This window comes from Phocoena phocoena, chromosome 17 (genome assembly GCF_963924675.1).
Source record: "Phocoena phocoena chromosome 17, mPhoPho1.1, whole genome shotgun sequence".
Classification (NCBI taxonomy): Eukaryota; Metazoa; Chordata; class Mammalia; order Artiodactyla; family Phocoenidae; genus Phocoena; species Phocoena phocoena.
In genome coordinates this window covers 18,337,163-18,359,307 of record NC_089235.1, presented here as the reverse complement: position 1 = coordinate 18,359,307, position 22,145 = coordinate 18,337,163, and the positions used below count along the sequence as shown (strand labels likewise).

The window sequence follows — 22,145 nt, the reverse complement described above, 5'->3', positions numbered from 1 at the left end:
TACATGAATGAATGAGTTAATAAACAAATCTTCCTAAATAAGAAGTTTCAAGAAGGATGTAGAAGAGCTTATAAAAGCACTGAGGAGGAGGGGAAAGAGACTAAACCAGTTTTATTTAATTTGCCCCTGAATGCAACCCTTAAAATTAATGTTAACATCTCTCATTCAATGAATTGAGTTTGCCTGCAATAAAAGTCTCACAGAATGAGCTATATTAACAGTCATTTCATCGAATCATGGATGTTCACAAACATCTGATGCAAAGATGTTTATTCCTGTGTGGATTATGACCAAAGGAAAACCTGCCCAATTTGCAATAACATGGATGAAACCTGACGGCACTGTGCTAAGTGAAATTAGTCAGACAAAGAAAGACAGGGAATTACCTGGCGGTCCAGTGGTTAGAACTCCGAGCTCTCACTGCCGAGGGCCCGGGTTGGGGAGCTAAAATCCTATCAGCCGTGTGGCACAGCCAAAAAAAAAAAAAAAAAGACAAAATACAGTATGACTTCACTTATATGTGGAATCTAAAAAACAAACACACTCAAAAGACAAAAAATAAACTCACAGACACACAGGCTGCTAGAGGTAGGGGGTGGAAGATTGGAGAAATGAGTGAAGTGGGTCAAAAGGTACAAACTTCCAGTTATAAAATAAATAAGTCATGGGGAAGTAATGTACAGCATGGTGACTATGGTTAATAATACTGTTTTACATATTTGCGGTACGCGGGCCTCTCACTGTTGTGGCCTCTCACGTTGCGGAGCACAGGCTCCGGACGCGCAGGCTCAGCAGCCATGGCTCACGGGCCCAGCCGCTCCGCGGCATGTGGGATCTTCCCGGACCGGGGCACAAACCCGCGTCCCCTGCATCGGCAGGCGGACTCTCAACCACTGCGCCACCAGGGAAGCCCCCTGTTTTACATATTTGAAAGTTGCTAAGAAAGCGGATCTTAAAAGTTTTCACCAAAAGAAGAAAAAAATTGTAACTATGTGAGGTGATGGATGCTAACTAGCTTTATTGTGGTGATCACTTCACAATATATACAAATATCGAATCATGTTGTACACCTGAAACTAATATAATGCTATATATCAATTATATCTCAAGTAAAAAAATGCTCAGAGGTGGCTGAATAAATAAATATTGTGCATCTATTTACTGAATCAATATACAGTCATTAACATGAACTTTTATGATATTTAATGTTATAGACGTTTATGGTATGCTATCAAGTTTAAAAAATGCTGGTTACCCAACAGTATATACAATATGGTTCTACTTTTACTGTTTTCAACATATATCATTATATATCTAAAAGAATATTTGCCAAAATATCAGAATGTTCATAGTGGTTAACTCTTAACTGTGATAGGCTTAGGGTGCCTTCTTTTCTTTTTTATTCACCTATATTTTTGAAGGTTTGCATAATTAATATACTTATTAACTTTCTTACCATGAAAGGTTGACATGGTATTGAAACGTGGGCACTTCCATATGCATTACCGAGCACAGTGCAATGTGTCTCTTCTTTCTCAGTGATAAGCTTGTAGAAGACCCTCAGAGCAAGACAACCAAGACTCTGGAGCAAAGCCGGGAACAAGTTAAAAGCAGTGAATCACCAGGGCCATGTTGTATGTCATAAGGGCAATTCTCTATTTTCAGTTAAGTTTCCCACATGTCTGAAGTTGGTCTGATTATGATGAAACCATCGACAAGTCAATGCAATCAGACAAATGTTCAGAATACCCCTATGGGTGCTCAGTGTTAAGCCAGCACCAGAGCAAGGCAGAGTGGGGTAGGGTGGAGTGAGGGCGGAGAATAGAAGTGTAACCTTAATCTTTATGTCAGGAAGCCTAAGATTTTTCTAGGAAGATGAGACCACCATACATTAAAAAAATTAGATGTAAGGATCAAAAGATCACATAACAGTACATAGCATGTGACTTTTAATTTATTTGCAAAGGTTGGGGAACTAACAGAAAATAGCTTTATTACTTTAAAGTCACCATGTTTATGGTAAAATTCTACACTTGGTTTATTAAATATGAAAGAAAGCAGTGGCCAGGTTCAGCAAAAGCACAGTACAAGAGCCTCCGGTTTCCCCTGCAACCACAAATGTCAGCATTGTGAATCCATCATAGCACTTTTTCCCACTGAGCTCTGCCTCAGAATCCTTCTTAACCCAACAGTCCAGGCAACTGCAGTTGGCACAGGAAATGAAACCAGTGCCACCCTGAGTGTTTGTATTAAGTACTATTGGAGATCAAGGGAGGAAGCATTAGCTGGAGTTGAACCATCACAGCACTTCATTTTACCTCTTTAGCAGAATTTCCATTACATAAATATGCATATCCTTCTGACAGGAATGCCCTGTCCTCATCGGTCTAGAAACTCCTTGTCTGCCTTCAAAATGTATTCAAATATCAACAATGCTGTTAAGCCTTCCTTGACTCCTCCACACCTCCCCAGCCCGACAGCCACAAACACACTATCATCCACAGTACTTGATCATCCTTCAATGGTCATTTAAAATGTTTACTACAGGGCCTTCCCTGGTGGCACAGTGGTTGGGAGTCCGCCTGCTGATGCAGGGGACACGGGTTCGTGCCCCGGTCCGGGAGGATCCCACATGCCACGGAGCGGCTGGGCCCGTGAGCCATGGCCGCTGAGCCTGCGCGTCCGGAGCCTGTGCTCCGCAATGGGAGAAGCCACAACAGTGAGAGGCCCGCATACAGCAAAAAAAAAAAAAAGAAAGAAAAAAAAAAGTTTACTACAATTATTTGCTTGCGTGTCAGTCTTCTTCATAAAAATAGCACAAACCTTGAGGGCAGGAAGCATGTCTCATTCACTTTCCATGTCTCTTGCGCACAGCACACTGTAGATAATAAATGTGTGTTTATTCATTTCTGCTTAGTACCAAATATTGTCCTAGGCACTAGAGAAACAATGAACAAGAGAGGCAAGGGCCCGGCTCTTGATAAATGGACACTCTAGTATAGAAATCAAACAGGGCCATGAGAGAAAGACTGAGTGTACGGTGGGGACGGAGGAGTTGGGGGTGGCAATGGGTAGAGATACCTCAACTACAGTATCCAGTAAGTGAGTGACAGAAAGCAACCAACCCTGTGGACATTGTAATCAGGAGTACAGACTCATAGGTGACAATGACTTTGACATGTTCAAGCAACAAAAACAAACACACACACACACATATATACACAAAGACCGTTACATGAGATACATATAATAGACAGTCACAGAGACAGAGACAGAGAGTAGAGGTTACCAGGGACTAGGGGGGAGGGAGAAATGGGGAGTTATTGTTTAATGGGTACAGAGTCTCTGTTTGGGATGATGAAAAATTCCGAAAATGGATAATGGTGATAGTTGCAAAGTGATGTGAATGTACTTAATATCATTGAATTGTACACTTAAAAATCATTAAAAGGGTAAATTTTATGCTTGTTATATTGGTAATACAAACAATAACCGTAATAATAATATAGGTCAGTGTAAATAGAAAATAATGAAGGAGGGTGGGAATCATGGGAATCATAGGAATCAGACAGGTAGGCAAGGGCCACCTTGAGGGGTCTTGGACGCCTTGGTACAAAGTTGGGATTTCACTCCAATTGTAGTGAAAAGCCACTGGGGGGCTTTAAGCAACTGAAATAACATTATATAACATATTTACATTTTTAAAAGGTCTCTCTGGTCTCTATGCTAAGAACTGATTGTATGGACGCAAGAATTAAAGTGGAGCAAGGACAATTTAAGAGGCTGTTGCAGAGGCCAGAGAAGAGACGAAGGTGACATGAGTGGTGAGCAAAGGACAGTGAAAAGTAGTTGGCTTTAACTATTTACAATAGCCAAGACATGGAAGCAACATAAATGTCCATCGACAGAGGAATGGATAAAGAAGATGTGGAATATAAAATGGAATATTACTCGGCCATAAAAAAGAATGAAATAGGGCTTCCCTGGTGGCACAGTGGTTGAGAGTCCGCCTGCCAATGCAGGGGACACGGGTTCGTGCCCCCATCCAGGAAGATCCCACACGCCACAGAGCAGCTGGGCCCTTAAGCCATGGCCACTGAGCCTGCGCGTCTGGAGCCTGTGCTCCACAACGGGAGAAGCCACAACAGTGAGAGGCCCACGTATCGCAAAAAAAAAAAAAAAGAAGAATGAAATAATGCCATTGTGGCAACATGGATGGACCTAGATATTAGCATACTAAGTGAAGTAAGTCAGACAGAGAAAGACAAATACCATATATCACTTATATGTGGAATCTAAAAAAATGATACAAAGGAACTTATTTACAAAACAGAAACAGACTCACAGACACAGAAAACAAACTTATGGTTACCAAAGGGGAAAGGTAGGGAGGAGGGATAAATTAGGAGTTTGGGATTAACATATACATACTACTATATATAAAATAGATAATCAACTGGACCTACTGCATAGCACAGGGGACTCTACTTAATATTCTGTAATAACCTATATGGGAAAAGAATCTGAAAAAGAACGGATATTTGTAGATGTATAACTGAATCACTTTGCTGTACACTTGAAACTAATACAACATTGTAAATCAACTGTACTCCAACATAAAATAAAAATTAAAAAAAAAAAAAAAGTAGTTGGGGAATTCCCTGGCAGTCCAGTGGTTCAGACTTGGTGCTTTCATTGTGATGGCCTGGGCTCAATCCCTAGTCAGGGAACTAAGATCCCACAAGCCACACAGTGTGGCCAGGAAAAAAAAAAAAAAAAGTAGTTGGCTTTAGAATATATTCTGGGGATATTAAAAATGGAATCATCGATAAATTCAATGTGAAAAATAAGGGAGATAATTAAGGATACCCCTGGTTGGGGGGTAAGAAATTAGGTGGATGATGAGATAGGGAAGATTTAGGAAGAAACAGATTTGGAAAGGAGTATAAGAGTCCTAGTTCCAAATGGCTCTTAGACTTCCCAGTGGCCATGTTGAATTTGTAGAATAAACAAATGAATCCTGGTGATATGTTTAGTTATCCCTCCTACTACACATAAGTAAGACAAAAGCCAGAAGTTCCTTGAAGATACCAGCTACATCTTAACATAACCTTTGCATTCTCAGTATTCCTCAGCATAATAAGGAAACCTAATGCCTATTAAAGACGTAGTAAACCGGATTAAATTCAACTGACTTGACTAGGCTCTGTACGGGAGGCAGGACTTTTGATGGATCTCAGAGGTTTCCATGAAACAGAAAGATGGACACGAATATTTCAGGTTAGAGAATAGTACACATATATATCAACGCAAGTATAAATAAAGGCCAGTAAAGAGGCTGGCCTGCTTGGAGTTGGGGGGACACTCCAAACGTCAAGATACACTCACTTAGCTGAGAGGACCATGCTGGAATACTTCCAGAACCGGACCCCCCCTCATCGCCTCCAATGCTCCCCCTCTGGTCCGAGTCACCATTCTCTCGCTCACCTGGATTATTGCAACAGCTTCCCAACAGGTTGCCTGCTTCCACTTTTGCCGCCTTACAGATTATTATCAACCCAGGAGCCAGACCAGGCTTTACTCGTAGTAAAAGATAAAGTCGTTCCCTGACCTACATGCCCCTCACCCTCTCCCCATTCCCTTCTATGTCATCTTCTGCTACTTCCCCCACACTCATTCCATCGCAGCCACACTGGCCTCCTTGCTATTCCTCCATCACCAGCCATGTTCCCACCTCAAGGCCATTGTGCTTGCTCTTCCCTCCACCCCTTCCGCTGGATATGGGCGTGGCTCACTCCCTCAACTATTCCTGTCCTTGCTAAACAGTCGCCTTCTCAGTAAGGCCTTCCTTGCCTGTCCTAATTTAAAATGCAACCCCCATCCCCATCTCTGTACTCTCTATCCCCTCCCCTGCTTTTTTTTTCTCTCACAGCAATCACCACCGTTTGACATGCTGAATATTTCACTGATCGAAACTCCAGGAGGGCCGTGACTTTTTTTTTTTTTTTTTTTTTTTTTTTTTTGCGGTACGCAGGCCTCTCACTGTTGTGGCCTCCTCCCGCTGCGGAGCACAGGCTCCGGACGCGCAGGCTCAGTGGCCATGGCTCACGGGCCCAGCCGCTCCGCGGCATGTAGGATCCTCCCGGACCGGGGCACGAACCCGCGTCCCCTGCATCGGCAGGCGGACTCTCAACCACTGCGCCACCAGGGAAGCCCCGTGACTTTTGTCTTGTTGTTCACTGCTAGATAATATCCTCAGTGTCTAGAACAGGCACATGCCAGATTCTCAGTGAATATTGGTTTAATTAAATAATCCATTAATTCCTTGAGTTTCAGGACTATCCATAGCCAAAAAACAGGTTAGAGCTGAGTCTCACAACTCTAGGTTACAGGACAGTGTGTGTCCAGGGCTCTGTGGACTGACTCAGACAGCCACATTTTCTGCCTTTTCCAAAGGTGGAGGATAAAACAGCCAATTCTTGCCATTTCTGTATGTTATGCGCTGAACTGTGTTCTCCTTAAATTCATATGTTGAAGTTCTAACCCCCAGTACATCAGAATGTAACTGTCTTTGGAGACAGGGCCTTTAAGAGGTGATTAAGTTGAAATGAGGTCATATGGGTAGGCCCTAATCCAATACTGTTGGTGTCTTAGAAGAAGAGGAGATTTAGACCTACAGGGAGTCACCAGGAATGAGTGCATACAGAGAAAAAGCCATTTGAAGACATGGCAAGAAGACAGCCATCTGCAAGCCAAGGAGACGGGCCTCAGAAGGAAATCAAACCAACTGACCCTTGATCTTGGATTTCCTGGCTCCAGAACTGTGAGAAATAAATTTCTGCTGTTTAAGCCACCCAGTCTGTGATGTTTTTTATGGCAGCCTTAGCAAACAGGTATACCGTGTATGCCCAGTAGCTTGGCCAAATGGGAATCATCCTCACAGAAAGGACTGAATTGTCGTCACCAACTTCCTGACAATAATACCCAGAGGGATCAGTGCTTCCCACAAATGATGCGTTTCCATCTCAGCCAGGATGGATGCTCTAAGGCAGGGAAAGGTTGACGTGGCAGGGGCAGGGGAGAGGGGCATGGCAGCAAGCAGGGTCTCGCTTAGCTGTATATCCCACCCGCTCTCCACGGTCCCTATATCCATGGGGCAGCAGGAAAGGACCACAGAATTTCTCAGCATTGGAGAGAAACAGATAAAATCTCTCCTCAAAAATCAAATCAGAAGACAAATTGAGTTAGTGTTACTGGAAGATTAAAAGCTAAATAATAATATGAAGTGTTATATAAATAAAGGCCATAGGAAATACAGCACAGAGAAGGTGGCATAATCAGTGCATGGAGCAGAAGCGCCAAAGGAGTGGAGAGAAGGGGGCCGAGTGCACTGAAGAGGGCCTGGAACAGGGCAGTGTAAACTGACCTTGCGGGGTGGGGAATTTTCAGGGAAGGCAGCATGATCACAGACAGAAAAAAAAGCCACCAGCCTGAGATTAGTCATACACTTAGGTCTTGTTCCCACACTGGCAATTACCCTAATTCCCAAGAAGTAACTTTTTTCTTTTCTTTTCTTTTCTTTTTTTTTTGCGGTACGCGGGCCTCTCACCTCTGCGGCCTCTCCCGTTGCGGAGCACAGGCTCCAGACGTGCAGGCTCAGCGGCCATGGCTCACGGGCCCAGCCGCTCCGCGGCATGTGGGATCCTTCCGGACTGGGGCACGAACCCGTGTCCCCTGCATTGGCAGGCGGACTCTCAACCATTGCGCCACCAGGGAAGCCCCCCAGAAGTAACTTTATATTAATATTTGCCAGAGTGTATTTGCAGGATTGTAAACACACACTCAAAAAATAAAACAAAATAAAACTGAAAATTGGGGGATTAAATAGGTTTCTTTATTACAGAACTTCTCAGAACTCAAAGTACATTTGTAAATCTCCCCCAAATGATTAGACCATAAATCCTTTTTTCCCATGAGGATTTCAGCTAGCAAGTATTTTCGGGAGCATCCCCTTAACCTTCCTGATACCACTAGTGGGTAGAAAAGGTCAACCAACCTATAGCGAGCAACACAATGCAAAGCACCAAACCAAAACAGTAGTCAAGCCCCGAAGCTGTGCTTTCAGACCAGCAGATATTTGTAGAGAAAGAGGGAAAACTAAACAAAACAAGATAAAACAAAACAACAGTGATCCAACCAGTAAATAGCATTAGTGTGGCTGATTTTTTTTTTAAGTAATCAATATTATTGTTTCTATGTGGCTCTGTGCTAAAAATTTTACCTCAAAACAATCCTTGTAAAATGGGTTAGAAAATCACTTTCACTTTACAGATAAAAAAGCTGAGGCACAGAGAGGCTAAGACTTTGCTCAAGGTCACACAGTAACTGACAGAATCAGCCTGACATCCAATTAGGGAGGTAATTCCAAGAGCCTTCAAAAACCACAGCCTGAAACACAGAGCACCTGTTATACACCCAACATAACGCTGAAAACAAAAAATCATGGCCTGGGCTTCCCTGGTGGCACAGTGGTTGAGAGTCCGCCTGCCAATGTAGGGGACGTGGGTTTGTGCCCCGGTCCGGGAAGATCCCACATGCCGCGGAGCAGCTGGGCCCGTGAGCCATGGACGCTGAGCCTGCGCGTCCGGAGCCTGTGCTCCGCAACGGGAGAGGCCACAACAGTGAGAGGCCCGCGTACCGCAAAAAAAAAAAAAAAAAAAAAAAATCATGGCCTGGAGCTATAATCAATTCCAAGCAGCATTTAGGACTGTTCTACCTTCTCAAGAAGACCCGGTCAGTCTTGGGGCTGAGGCAAGATCTCAGAAGCAGATAGTTCCGCCCAAACTGGGAAGAATCTGAAACTGGGTTCAAGGTAGAGATAGCTGACCACAGGAAAGGACAGAAGCACTTGGAGGTTAAGTGCAACACAGTTCAGAGACCTGTGAGGCCAGTGATGGATCGAGAAAATCCACTCAGGGCAGGAACCAGACATCACTATTGCTGCCAGCAGCCTCCCCAGCAGCCGGAACATACGGTCGTTTCCTGCATCCCGGCGACAGCAGAAAAAGGTTCCTGTGAAAACTTGCCTTTGGAACAGTTCACATTATGAGTACCTGCTTTTGCCCTCGTACTTACCACAGTAGGAGTACCAAACACTTGTGTCAGAGGAGTTGCAGATCCAGCGTTTCTCTCCAGGTTCAGTAAATGTGGAAGAAAACAGGGCGGAAAAAAGCATAAATGGGAACATGATTCAGTATCTTCAAAACTTTAAAAATGCAAGGACAATCAGTAACTAATCATCAGACTCTTCCTTTTTAATAAGTAGAAAAAATTTAACTTAGTCATCAGTCACATGATTTCTGAGTTCCTATCCAACTGTTTCCTCTTTTGAATGTGTGTGTGTGTGTGTGTGTGTGTGTGTGTGTTTAATATCTGAGCACTTGCTGCAAGAGGAAAGGAAAATGATTCAGAATGTACTCTTTGCGAACACGTGATACAAATGAGAGCACAGAGCTTTAAAAACAAAATCAGGTATTTCCCAATCAATAGTAAAACAACCCGCCTGTAGGTCTTTAAAAGATCAAAAGACTAGCACTCTTTATCCCTCTGCATTGCTATTCTCTCTCCCACAAGTTTTTTTTTTTTTTAAACCCTAAGCACCCCCTCCTATTCCTTCTTTATTTATGGCCATGCCGCTGGGCTTGGAAGCGTGGGGTCCTAACCACTAGACCACCAGGGAATTCCCTCCCACAAGTTCTTTATACAACAATTCTCACGGCCAGAAAGCAGAACCTAAAGCTCTGAACTGAACAGGCTCACGCAAAGTGTTTCTGCTCGGCAACAGGTTCAGCCAGAGGGTAGAGCCCGGCTGGATGAGACCCCAGACACAGGACATTAGATGTAGTTCTGCATGGTGGGCGGGGGGGTCTCACCAGGCTTGAGAATGCATTCACTTTAGCAAATTACAGGTCCAGGGAATACCTTAAAATGGTCATTATTTTGTGTGTGGAATGTATTTCATTCCAAAACTCTCACTTTGTTCTAGAAAAACAGCCACCCCTTTAGATGCTTTGCTACCTGAAATTCTTTAAAGGACATGGTCTGGGATTAGTAGCCAAAAAATAGCATGGAGTTGGGGCCTTAAAAACCTACAGGTTTAGAGGAAAATAATCATATTTGTAAAAGGTTTTACTAAAGAACTGTACTACTTTCCCATTTTTTTAAAGGTAAATATCCATGGGGTGGGGTGTAGTCTGGGGAAATGGGGAGTTGCTCAATGGGCATTGTTTCAGGTTGGCAAGGTGAAAAAGTTCTAGAGATCTGTTGCACAGCAATGTGAATACAGTTAACACTAATGAACTGTTCACTTAAAATAGGTTAAGATGGAGAATTCCCTGGAGGTCCAGCGGATAGGACTCCATGCTTCCACTGCAGGGCACATGGGTTCGATCCCTGGTCAGGGAACTAAGATCCCACAAGCTGCCCAGTGCAGCCATAAAAAGAAAAATTTGGTTACGATGGTAAATTTTATGTTATATGTATTTTACATATTTTTTAAGCGGGGGAAAAAAAGAGGACAAATCCATGAATGCTTCTAGTAGTCTCAAAATACCATTTCCCACTAAAAGGAACAAATACTCTAGAGGAATTACTGTTTCCAGGTCTGAGGCAGAAAAGGTTCAAGATGAGCCTAAAACATCTTATCATATTAGACACCCAATTTGATGACAGTCCCATTGACCAAAGATGGGTTTCCTATTGATGCTGGAACAAATAACCACAAACTTAGTGCCTTAAAAACAATACAAATGGAGAATTCCCTGGCAGTCCGGTGGTTGGGACTCTGAATTTTCACTGCCAAGGGCCCAGGTTCGATCCCTGGTTGGGGAACTAAGATCCCACAAGCCATGCTATGCGGAAAACACACACACATGCGCACAATACAAATGAATTCTCTTACGGTTCTGGAGGTCAGAAGTCCGAAATCAGTTTCAATGCGCTAAAAGCAAGGAGTCAGCATATCTAGTTCTTCTGGAGACTCCAGGGGAAGACTCTGTTTACTTGCCTTTTTCAGTTTGAGAGCTGCAATCCTTCCATTCCTCCATCTTCAAAGTTCAGCACTGTCATCTCTGCTTCCATCGTCACATTGCCTCTCCCCTGATATCCTGCCTCCCTGTTATAAGGGCCCTGTGATTACACTAGAACCATTTGGATAATCCATGATAATCTCCCCAACTCAAGATCCACCTATAAAATCCCTTTTGCCATTTAACGTAACGTTCACAGCTTCCAGACATGAACATTCAGCCTACCTGTAGACTATTATGATCATTAATAAGATAGTAACTGCAATGAATTGAAATACATCAAATATATTCAAATCAAACAGCTCATAATAATTTCCTTAAAGTCTAATCAGCAGATGATGCTAGGAAACCAACTCTATTTTGAAAACTGATAAAGGGAAAGAATCAAGCATTTATCCTGACTTTTCTATAGAAACTGAACTACCGGTAACCAAATAGTACAGAGAGGCACGTTTCCCTTGCCTTCTCATACTGTTTTCTCTACTTTTAGAAGTATTTCAGCTAACATATGAAAAAGGAATGACAGAATATAACCATTTAAAAAAAAAAGAATGGGTTAGGGGTTTCCCTGGTGGCGCAGTGGTTGAGAGTCCGCCTGCCGATGCAGGGGACACGGGTTCGTGCCCTGGTCCAGGAAGATCCCACATGCCGCGGAGCGGCTAGGCCCGTGAGCCATGGCCGCTGGGCCTGTGCGTCTGAAGCCTGTGCTCCGCAACAGGAGAGGCCACAATAGTGAGAGGCCCGCGTACCACAAAAAAAAAAAAAAAAAAAAAAAAGAATATAACCATTTTGCAACACCTAATGAATTAGTAAACGTGGGCACTGAGCATTAGTAGTTGTTAACGTCACAGAGAGAGACAGGAAGACATTGTACTCTTCTTGATGGATGAACATGGTGGTAGCCAACCTCCAAGATGGCTCCCAGTGATCCTTACTTCTTGGTATGCAAATCCTTGTGTAGTCCCCTCCAACAATGCATAAGGGTGACTGTGTAACTAAGAAAATATTGCACAATGATAATCTGCAACTTCCAAAGTAGATCATAAAAGACATTTTGCCCTCTACCTTGCTCTCCTGGATCAATTGCTCTGGGGGAAACAAGTAGCTCTAAAGAGAGATCCATGTGGTAACAAACCAAGGCCTCCCTCCCAAAAGGCCAGCACCAATTTGTCAGTCGTGTGAGTGAGCCACCTTGGAAGCAGTTCCTCCTGCCCCAGCCCAGCCTTCAAATGACAGGAGCACCGCCTGATATCTTGACTGCAACCCCATGAGAGAACCTGAGCCACACCCCCTCAACTAAGCCATTCCCAAATACCTGACCAACAGACACCGTGCAATATCATAAATGTCTGTTGATGTTTTAAACCTCTAAGTTTTAGGGGCAATTTGTTATGCAACAATAGAAAAATAATACAAACAACGTCAGCTATGAATCAGTCTTGTCCAAAACAATCAAACCTCAACCTGATAAAGCCTCAATTTATAGCAAATACAGTAGACAGACAAACATGTTAAACTACACCTTGGGGATATAATCAGAAAATCGAGACCATGAAAACATATATAGGACAAAACACTCAGTTTCTTCAACAGATGATTTGCAAGGGGCAGGGGGTGGTGGGGGAAACAAAGTGAAAGAGTGAATTCCCTGGCAATCCAGTGGTCAGGATTCCGTGCTTCTGCTGCCAGGGGCCGGGTTTGATCCCTGGTTGGGGAACTAAGATCTCACATGCCATGTGGCAGGGCCTAAAAAAACAAAAACAAAGTGAAAAATATAGAAGGGCCCATAGATTAGAAGTCTTAAAAGAGACTTAGAAAATAGGTGTGAATAAGGTGGGAACTTTAATTAGATCTTAATCCAAACAAAATGGGGGTGAAAATTATGAAACAATTGGAAATTTGAGTAGACTGGATATTTGATAACACTGGGGTCAAGGGCAGCTTAGGTATTATGATGGTATTGTTATTTTTTTAAGTCTTTATCTTGTAGAGTTACAAAATTAAATATTTAAGAAAGAAATCTGGGCTTCCCTGGTGGCGCAGTGGTTGGGAGTCCGCCTGCCAATGCAGGGGACACGGGTACGAGCCCTGGTCTGGGAGGATCCCACATGCCTCAGAGCAACTAAGCCCGTGTGCCACAATTGCTGAGCATGCGCTCTAGAGCCCGTGAGCCACAACTACTGAGCCCACATGCCACAACTGCTGAAGCCTGTGCACCTAGAGCCCATGCTCCACAACAAGAGAGGCCACCAGAGTGAGAGGCCCGTGCACCACAACGAAGAGTGGCTCCCGCTCGCCACAACTGGAGAAAGCCCACGCACAACAACAAAGATCCAATGCAGCCAAAAATAAATAAATAAATTTATAAAAAAAAAAAAAAGTTTAAAAAAGAAATCTTATGATGTCTGGGATTTGGTTCCAAATAAAAGTAGACAGCAAGCGGTCTAGATGAAACAATGAATCTGGATGACGAGTCACTTTTTCTGAAAAAATCAGAGTACAATTTTAACAAATGTGTCCAAGCTAAGGCTGTCATTCATACCTAATGACAGTTTTGTTACTTTTGCTTCCAAAAGCTGAAGTCTTTCAGTATGACGTAATCTACGTTGAGGAAAAGGATTATATCTTATCATCAAAGGGTACACTATCTGATGTAACCCAGAGGTCCAAGGGGATCACCCTGCCTTTTGGGACTCAAATAAAACTGACTCAATATCCTTCCCATAGGTAGAGGGAGACTCACCACCTTCCTAATCTTTCCAAGATCACTCTGCCTGGGGAGAGGGTGGTAAAGTGGCATGGAAGGACCTGCGTATATTTCTTACCTTGGCCTGAGCTGTTTCTGCAGACTTATTTCAGTGATGAACCATTATGGTATCCTACACATGCTGATCCTTTTCTACATCTTGGTCTCACTCCAAATCATGCCCTTGAGAAGTCATCTTTCTCATGTAGTATTTTAAGCCTTTTTTCTTTTCTCTAAACAATTGAGGAATTATTGATACTCATAAAAATAGGATTTTCACTCCACTCCACAGGTGACAAAATGGTTGCATGGATATAGGACATTTAAAGAAAGAGATAGGGAGCTTCCCTGGTGGCGCAGTGGTTGAGAGTCTGCCTGCTGATGCAGGGGACGCGGGTTCGTGCCCTGGTCCGGGAGGATCCCGCGTGCCGCGGAGCGGCTGGGCCCGTGAGCCATGGCCGCTGAGCCTGCGCGTCCGGAGCCTGTGCTCCGCAACAGGAGAGGCCACAACAGTGAGAGGCCCGCGTACCGCAAAAAAAAAAAAAAACAAACAAAAAAAAAGAAAGAGATAGGATGTACTAAAAACAAGTTATGAGAAAACTGACCCTTGAGAGAAAACTTTGAAATGTTAACAACACTGTTTTCTTCTAATATTTATCTAACATTTGATAACGAGTATTTGATTATGGAATAATCTTTTTTTGTGTGTGGGCCTCTCTCACAGGCCCAGCCGCTCCGCGGCATGTGGGATCTTCCCGGACCGGGGCACGAACCCACGTCCCCTGCATCGGCAGGTGGACTCTCAACCACTGCGCCACCAGGGAAGCCCTGGAATAATCTTTTTACAGAAAGATATAAATCACATTAACTGCTAAGATAGCAACAGGTCCACATCTAGGTGACAAAGGACAGAAAAGCAGACAGGCAGAGGCCCAAACTGAGGACAGAGGTGGTGGCAGCTTGTTCATCTAAGAATAGAGCCCGCCCTCTACTAAGACCACAAGCTGGCTGATCCTAGCAGAGGGCAGGCTCTAAGTCTCAGAAAGATGGGCACTGGTCTACCTTAAGCTGTCTCCTATAACCTTCTAGCAGCTTCGGACTTGATCTTTCCCCTAAGAACTAGTGATGTCCCTGCTTTCTCCATCCACCTCCCTCATACCACAGGCAAGACAGAAAGATTAGATTTATCATCGTGGCAGGTGATAGATGTTAGGCAGCTCTCTACAGACTGGGTGTTTTGTTCTCAACTGTGACTCTGGCAACTAGCCCAGTACCTGACACCCTCTAGGCACTTAATCAGTATCTACTAGTCTAAATAGCATGATTTGAGGCCCGTTGTTCCTGGCTGAAAATCCTTCACAAGAACCAACTTAATATTAGCATGGAGACTTTTATTTTATAAAAGGTACTATCCATCTGTGTAGTACATACAATTTTCCCACTGTGTCAGGGTGTAACAAAGGAGAGTGTACATGGAGGGACAAATGGAACCACTGAAGACGATACTACTTAGGTCACCACTTCCCCAAGAGCTAACCACACCCTACTGGACATGGATATCTTTAACATGGGCAGCCATGCCAGAGATGATAGGCAAAAACCTGTGCTCTGAGCCAAAGGAAGCAGATTAACAGTCTCCCATAATCTGTGAATTTTTAAAGAGTTTTCAATGTGGGAAAAGGTAATATCTCTATCCTTAGAAAAATCCAAACACAAAGGAAAAATAACTTTCCCATTTGCTTCTGACATCCAATCCCCAGCTGAGAGGCAATCACACTTATTATATAAAAGTAACCATGCATATGTCAGCATATACATGTATTTTCACACCCTTTTAACACAAATGATAGAGTATTGTATGTTTTGTTTTTCAAATGTAACTTTTTTTTATTATAAAGGAACATAATTCTCTGGAAATGAAAAGTTCTGTGATACAATTTCAAATTATTTTTTAACAATCAGTCACTAACAAAAATCATAAGTAAAGGCAATTATTATACACTGGAACATAAATCACATTTAAGCACAAACATAAAAACGACAGACTCATTTCTCTTCTTTAAGCTGTTTCTTTTCACCTGCTTCTTCCACATCAAAAGTGAATGGTTTGTCATAACCCATTAGATGGTTATAGTCTTCAGGGTTTGGAAAGAGTGCTGGATTAACTAACAGTGATTTTGTTTTAGCATAAAATGTGGTAAACACATGTGTGCTACTTGGAATCATCACGTCATTCTGGTGGAACACTGTACTCGTTTCCAAAAGCACAACATTATAAGTAATGGCTTTATAAGTGTCTGTTGTGGCCTCATGGTACAACCGAATGACATAGCCTTTTGTAAGAAAGTGAAGCAGTGTTGGAGTGATCACTGTAAAGCTTCCTATGATGCCATAAAATAAGATTTGCAAAGGCAGACTTCCAAATATAATATTATTTTGTGCAAAAATGTACGGTAGAAATGCAAGGCTGATCAGACTTGTAGAGTAAGAAAAACATTTCACACCTAAATAAGAAAAAAAATGGGAGAAGATTAACATTTTTAACTTTTATAAAAGAATCAACCTATCCAATTAATTCTTCCACCTTTCTCCCTACAGTATCATCATCAAAACAACAAAACCCAAACACCTATATAGTGCTTATTATATTCCAGGCTCTATTTTAAGTACATATTTCATTCATGAAATCTAGGAAAAAACCCTATGAGACTGATGTATAATTATCATCATCATCACTCCCATTTAAAAGATGAGAAAATATGAGGTACTTGCTCAATGTCACATAGCTACCAAGGAGCTGTGTTGGGATTTAAACCCGGGCAATCTGACTCTAGGGTCCAGGCTGTTGGCCATTACAATGCACTGCCTCTCCAGCTGGGAAGTCCGCTTTAGGGTTAACTGGCTTCTATCTCAGCTCCCAATAAAAGGTTTAATATTACTCAAAAATCTTCATGAATACTATAAAAGTTAATTCAGTCAGCAGATAATCAAATAAAGCTCTCTATTAACAAGCACTTCCACAGATCTAACATAAAACGTTCAAATACGGGGCTTTTTCAGGCTAAGTGCACAGCATTAAAACAGCAAATCGAAAAACAAGCAAACAAAAAAACACCACCAGTGGTTAAGAAACATATGGGAAAGGTAATCAACTTCTTTACCAAGGAAAAACATTCAAGTTAAAATAGTGAGATATTTTTACTTATCACGCTAGAAAGATTAAAAAATCAGTGACTTCTGAACTGTATACTTAAAAATGATCAAAATGGTAACTTTTACTTTATGTCTATTTTACCACAGTAAATAAATAACTAACTTAAAATGTAAATTTTCTTAGTTTGAATGTACAATTTTAACATGATCAAATACCATCCGTTTGGAAAACAGGCAAGTTGAGATCCTAGAAGGGTTGATTATAAAGTTATTTTGGAAAAACAAAGGAAGAAAAAAAGGGGGGAGGGTTAGATACTAAAACATAAGATTGTATAATTAAAACAGTGTGGTAGTGGCTCAGTACATAAACAGATCAATGGAAAAAAATGGGAACTCTAGACACAAACCTAACTGCATAGAGAAATTTAGTATAGAACAAAGATACAATCTAAAATAAGTGGTGCTGGGACAACCAGATTCAGAGAAAATTCAATCGATCCCTCATACCATATACCAGGAAAACTCCAAATAATCCAGAGATTTAAGTGTATAAAATAAGAGAGGTATAAGAAGAAAATACCCGTGAAGTCCTTTATAATCTGAGAATAGGTAAACTTTTCTAATTATGACTGAAAATACAGAGGCAATCAAGGGGAAAGTTGATAAATCTGATCATCTTTTTAAAATGTACATGGACATAAATACCGTAAACAAAGAGACAAATGAGAAAAATATTTGCAGCTTATATGACAAAGGGTTAATATCCCCAACACACAAAAGGTTTCTAGTATATGAGAAGAAAAGATCAACAACCCAATAAACAAACATGCCAGAAATATAAGCAGACAGTTCAGTGAAACAAAAATGCACACGGCCTTTCAACAGATGAAATGATGCTAAGCCTCAATCATAAGAAACATTCAGTTAAAACCACAGTGAAGGCTGGGAGGGAGGGAGACGCAAGAGGGAAGAGATATGGGAACATATGTATGTGTATAACTGATTCACTTTGTTATAAGCAGAAGCTAACACACCATTGTAAAGCAATTATACTCCAATAAAGATGTTAAAAAAAATAAAAACACAGTGAGATACCGTTTTTCCCCCAAACTGGCAAAAACTGAAAATATGACATCATACTCTGTTGGTGAGGCTATAACAAAGCAGACACTCTCATACATCACTCTTGCTTGAAGGCTTAATTATCTTGCATTAGTAATTTTAAAATAATTCCTTCCCCCCACAGGTAGATGCCATGACACTGGTACACATGGGATTCAATGGGGACCAAGTTGCCTTCTATATAAAAGCCTCCTTAGCCCTTCCAACTACCTGCTTTCCCCATTACTCTTTCACACTATAGTAGGTTGAACAGTGTCCCCTCAAAATTCACATCCACTTAGAACTTTAGAACATGACCTTATTTGAAAATAGGGTCTTTGCAGACAATTAAAAGTTGAGATGAGATCATACTGGATTACGGTGGGCCCTACATCCAATGAGAGTATCCTTAAAAGAACAGAACAAGACAAGCAGAGACACAGAGAACGCCATGCGAAGTAGGAGGCAGAGACTGGAGTTATGCAGCTACAAGCCAAGGAAACATGAAGGATTGCTGGGAGCCACCAGAAGCTGGAAGAGACAAGGACAAGCTCTTTCCCAGAGCCTTCAGACAGCACGGAATGCCAACACCTTGATTTCAGACTTCTAGCCTTCAGAACTGTGAGAATAAATTTTTGTTGTTTTAATCCACCAAGCCTGTGGAAATGTACTGTAAGAGCCCTAGGAAACTAATACATACATATACTTTATTATGCCTGGATTGAAGTAATTGCTATTTTCTAAACATATTCTCATGCCTTTGCTCATACTACTTCCGTGCCTGGGATGCCCTTCTTTCACAACATCTTCATGTTCAAATTCTACTCATCTTAAAAAGAGAATACTATGACATCCGTAATTATCTGTTGCTGAATTAACAAGAACCATCAACTAAAAGTCCCTTCAAATATCTTTAAATTAGGACCCAATTTGGTAGTTTAAATGGTACCGCTATGTTAATGTCTCTCACTCAGTTTTACACAGAAAAAATATTAATCCCTGATAAGTACAGTGACTTTCTATTACTATAATATTGAAGGAACTCAAACATTAAATTCTTCTACAGGTTACAGTTCTAGAACTTTGAATATCATGCATAGCTCTGCTCTTCCACAAATATTATATTGTACCCACACTAAAATTAATTCCTATTTATATTCTCTTCTCTTCAGTATTGAGTCAAGTGGGAACATGAAAAAAATTGATTAAGCCTTCCCTTCATTTGAAGGAACGGTGTCTGTATTCAGAAAGAAGGGTACCACGGGGGTCACGGTGAACACATCTCAAGGTCATCAGTCTAGGGATCCCAGGCTCAATCCAGAGATGAGACACAGGCTCAGTGGCCCACTCATGTTGTGACTTCTGAAGAAATTTCTACCATCCGAAACTGATTATTCCAGTAACTTCAGAACTCCACTCAATAGTGATTATAATCACTCCTTATTTCCAGAAAGTTTTAAATAGCTAAAATTGTATTTTAAACATACTCTATTTTAATGTCACACACTCTTGAGAACTTACAGACTTCCAGATTAAATTTCAGACAACTGGTTAACACCAGCATGATCAAAAACACACATGCAAATGGGGCACAGAAATCTTGTGGCCAACTTGGCTATAAAGTAATCGTCCAGATATTTCAGGTTATACTTTTTTTTTTTAAGATTATTAAAATGAAATACAACCTCAGGAACTTGAACAAATCACAAACCTAAGTTCTTCTAGCTTTCCCTACTAAAATATTCCATACTAAATACTGAATTATGACCTAAGGAAAGAGCTTTAAACTTGTAGCTATCTAATACACTGCCCTTTCCTTCTCCACGATAACTCCCTACTACCTGGAAAACCACTAAGAAAATATGTTTGCTGAAAATTCTAAGATGACCTAAAAAAATGTAAAATTAATATATCTTTGAATTATAAAAGTATTACTGCTCATTTTAACTGCAAAATCTAAAAACATATACTGTAAATGTCTACTTACCCAAAATAACTACTCCTAAGAGGTATTCGCCCATATTTTTTTCCTCTCCATATTCAAACATTACATAAACATACACTTTTTGTTCTGTTTTATTTTGTTGCTAAACATCCCGAGAGGTGACCAAAGGATGGAATCTTTAGTGCCCAGACATAAGATCACAAAATCATAAGAGTCTACAAAAACCTTTTAAAAATCTCCTAAAAATGCAAAGGTCTTAACCTCTAAATCTTTTATCAACAGACCACAAGAAAAAAATTATAATTTTCCCTTCTGTCTTGCAATTACGAAAAGTGCTAAAATAATAAGTTATCATATGCTAAGAACCTTTTTTTATAAGTAAAAGGGGGGGGGGGAAAGGAAATATCCTCACTTCTGATTACCCACCAAATACTGCTCGGGCCAGATTCCCAGTATAAATCAGCCTTCCATCTTCTGATTTTTCAAGTTGTGTATGTAAACATCGAACACATCTTTCCCAAGAAACAGGTATCTATTGAAAAAGACCATTATAACGTGAGTACATGATAAACTGCATTTTAGACCAACTTTTAAATTTTTTTAAGTTTATTTTGAAAAATATAATAAAGAGTAAAAGAAAACTTATCACATGGGGTGATTTAAGGAATTCTTCCAAATCATCTACAAAGCTAAAGAAAGCAAACTGAGTAACACAATGGCTTTCCTTAATTCCACTCACAAGTAGACACTGATTTGGGAGTTTGAAGACCTAAGTTTGCATCCCAGCTAGAAGCATTTTAAAGTGTGACCTTAAACAAGTAAAAAGTTAGTTTCTTAAACAAGTAAAAAAGTTAGTTTACTTAAACAAGTAAAAAGAATAGTTTCTTCTACTCCACATCACTTTCAGCCAACTGTCAAAGATTTAAATGTATTAGCTTTTTTAAAAAGTTAAGTTTAATTATGTAAGTAAAATACTGCAAATTCAGAAAGTTTAAAGTCCAGACTGCTTTTAATACTTGTAAAATATTTATACTATAGCTAGTATTTAAAAAAATAATAACTCTTTCCCCAAGGGTCTCGTATCCATCCCTTGCTCCTCGCAAGGAAAATATTTTACTTGAACTCCTACATCAAATTTCACAGGAACAAAAGAGTTGCCCGAACCTCTGAAAATGACTTTCACAACACACACTCTTCAAGATGTAAAAGGCATGCCTAATGCCTTTATGCTGAAATTTAATGAGATTCCAATTCCCGCGTTGGCCTTTCCTCCCAAGTTTCAACCATGTTTGCTAATCCTAATATTTTACAGGGCAGGATTAGGAGACAATTTATTCAGATTAAAATTAGAAGGATTAACGTCTCCATCCCATTTTTCCAGGGAGCAAAGGAATTCCTAAAAATAGAGCCACCTAATAAAAAGCAGAACAAACTCAAAATCAGGTTTCCCGAGTTCTTTCAGTTCGATCTCCACGTGGAGCATCTAAATTTCGCTGCAAATTAACCCTTCCGGGCTTGCGCTCAAGGACAGAAAAAAAAAAAATAAGAGTCCTCACAAGCCCAATGGATTTGCAACCATCTCTGTAAAGTGACTGGAACCGCCCAGAAAATAGGCACTTTCCAAGGGACACTGCTGGACTCGCGGGGGCTGCGAACCCCGGGAGCACCGGCCTGTTGCCCAGGCCGAGGCCGGCCACTCCTACCAGCCCTATAGCACGGGGCTCCTTCAGCACCAGAGCCGCCGTGCAGGCCGGGGAGAAGCTATGGGAGAGCCGGGCTCCCCAGGCCCGGTGCTACTCCCACCCCCACCCTTACTCGGGTCCGCGAGCCCTCTGACCGCCGACCTGCGCTCGCACCCGACACGGCAGAAGCGTCGCGGCTGCCGACAGCCCCGCGCCCCCGCCCCGCCCCGAGGAGCCTCTGCAGGAGGCCGCCCGCCAGACGGCCGCCCTAGGGCCTCGGAGCGCAGTGGCTGCCCACGGTGCCGTCCTCTTCCCACCAAGCCGCAGTCCGGCCGCCCACGGGCCGCCCAACGCCAGAAGCAGCATCCCGCGCGTGACCAGAAACGGCGACTGCACTGCGGCGGCAGCCGAGAACGCCGAGGCGCAGCTCC

The 22,145-nt window shown here is 41.8% G+C and overlaps 2 protein-coding genes across 3 annotated transcripts in view; both read right to left on the bottom strand.

Moving 5' to 3' along the window:
• LY96 (lymphocyte antigen 96) overlaps positions 1 to 9,266 on the bottom strand; it is a 31,343-nt gene extending 22,077 nt beyond the window's left edge. Inside the window, exon 1 of one of the 2 annotated variants that reach the window (XM_065895433.1) lies at positions 9,136 to 9,266. In XM_065895433.1, coding sequence (XP_065751505.1) covers positions 9,136 to 9,247 — 112 coding nt within the window. In that variant the 5' untranslated portion in view covers positions 9,248 to 9,266. The remainder of the gene's footprint in view (positions 1 to 9,135) is intronic. The other variant, XM_065895434.1, reaches the window with a different exon arrangement.
• Positions 9,267 to 15,773: 6,507 nt separating this feature from the next.
• On the bottom strand, positions 15,774 to 22,143 carry TMEM70 (transmembrane protein 70). The gene is made up of 3 exons (XM_065895647.1): positions 21,877 to 22,143; positions 20,459 to 20,564; positions 15,774 to 16,337 (listed from the first exon to the last, which is right to left on the bottom strand). The coding sequence occupies exons 1-3, from the start codon at positions 22,078 to 22,080 to the stop codon at positions 15,880 to 15,882; spliced, it is 768 nt and encodes a 255-aa protein (XP_065751719.1). The 5' UTR covers positions 22,081 to 22,143; the 3' UTR covers positions 15,774 to 15,879.
• Positions 22,144 to 22,145: the final 2 nt, after the last annotated feature.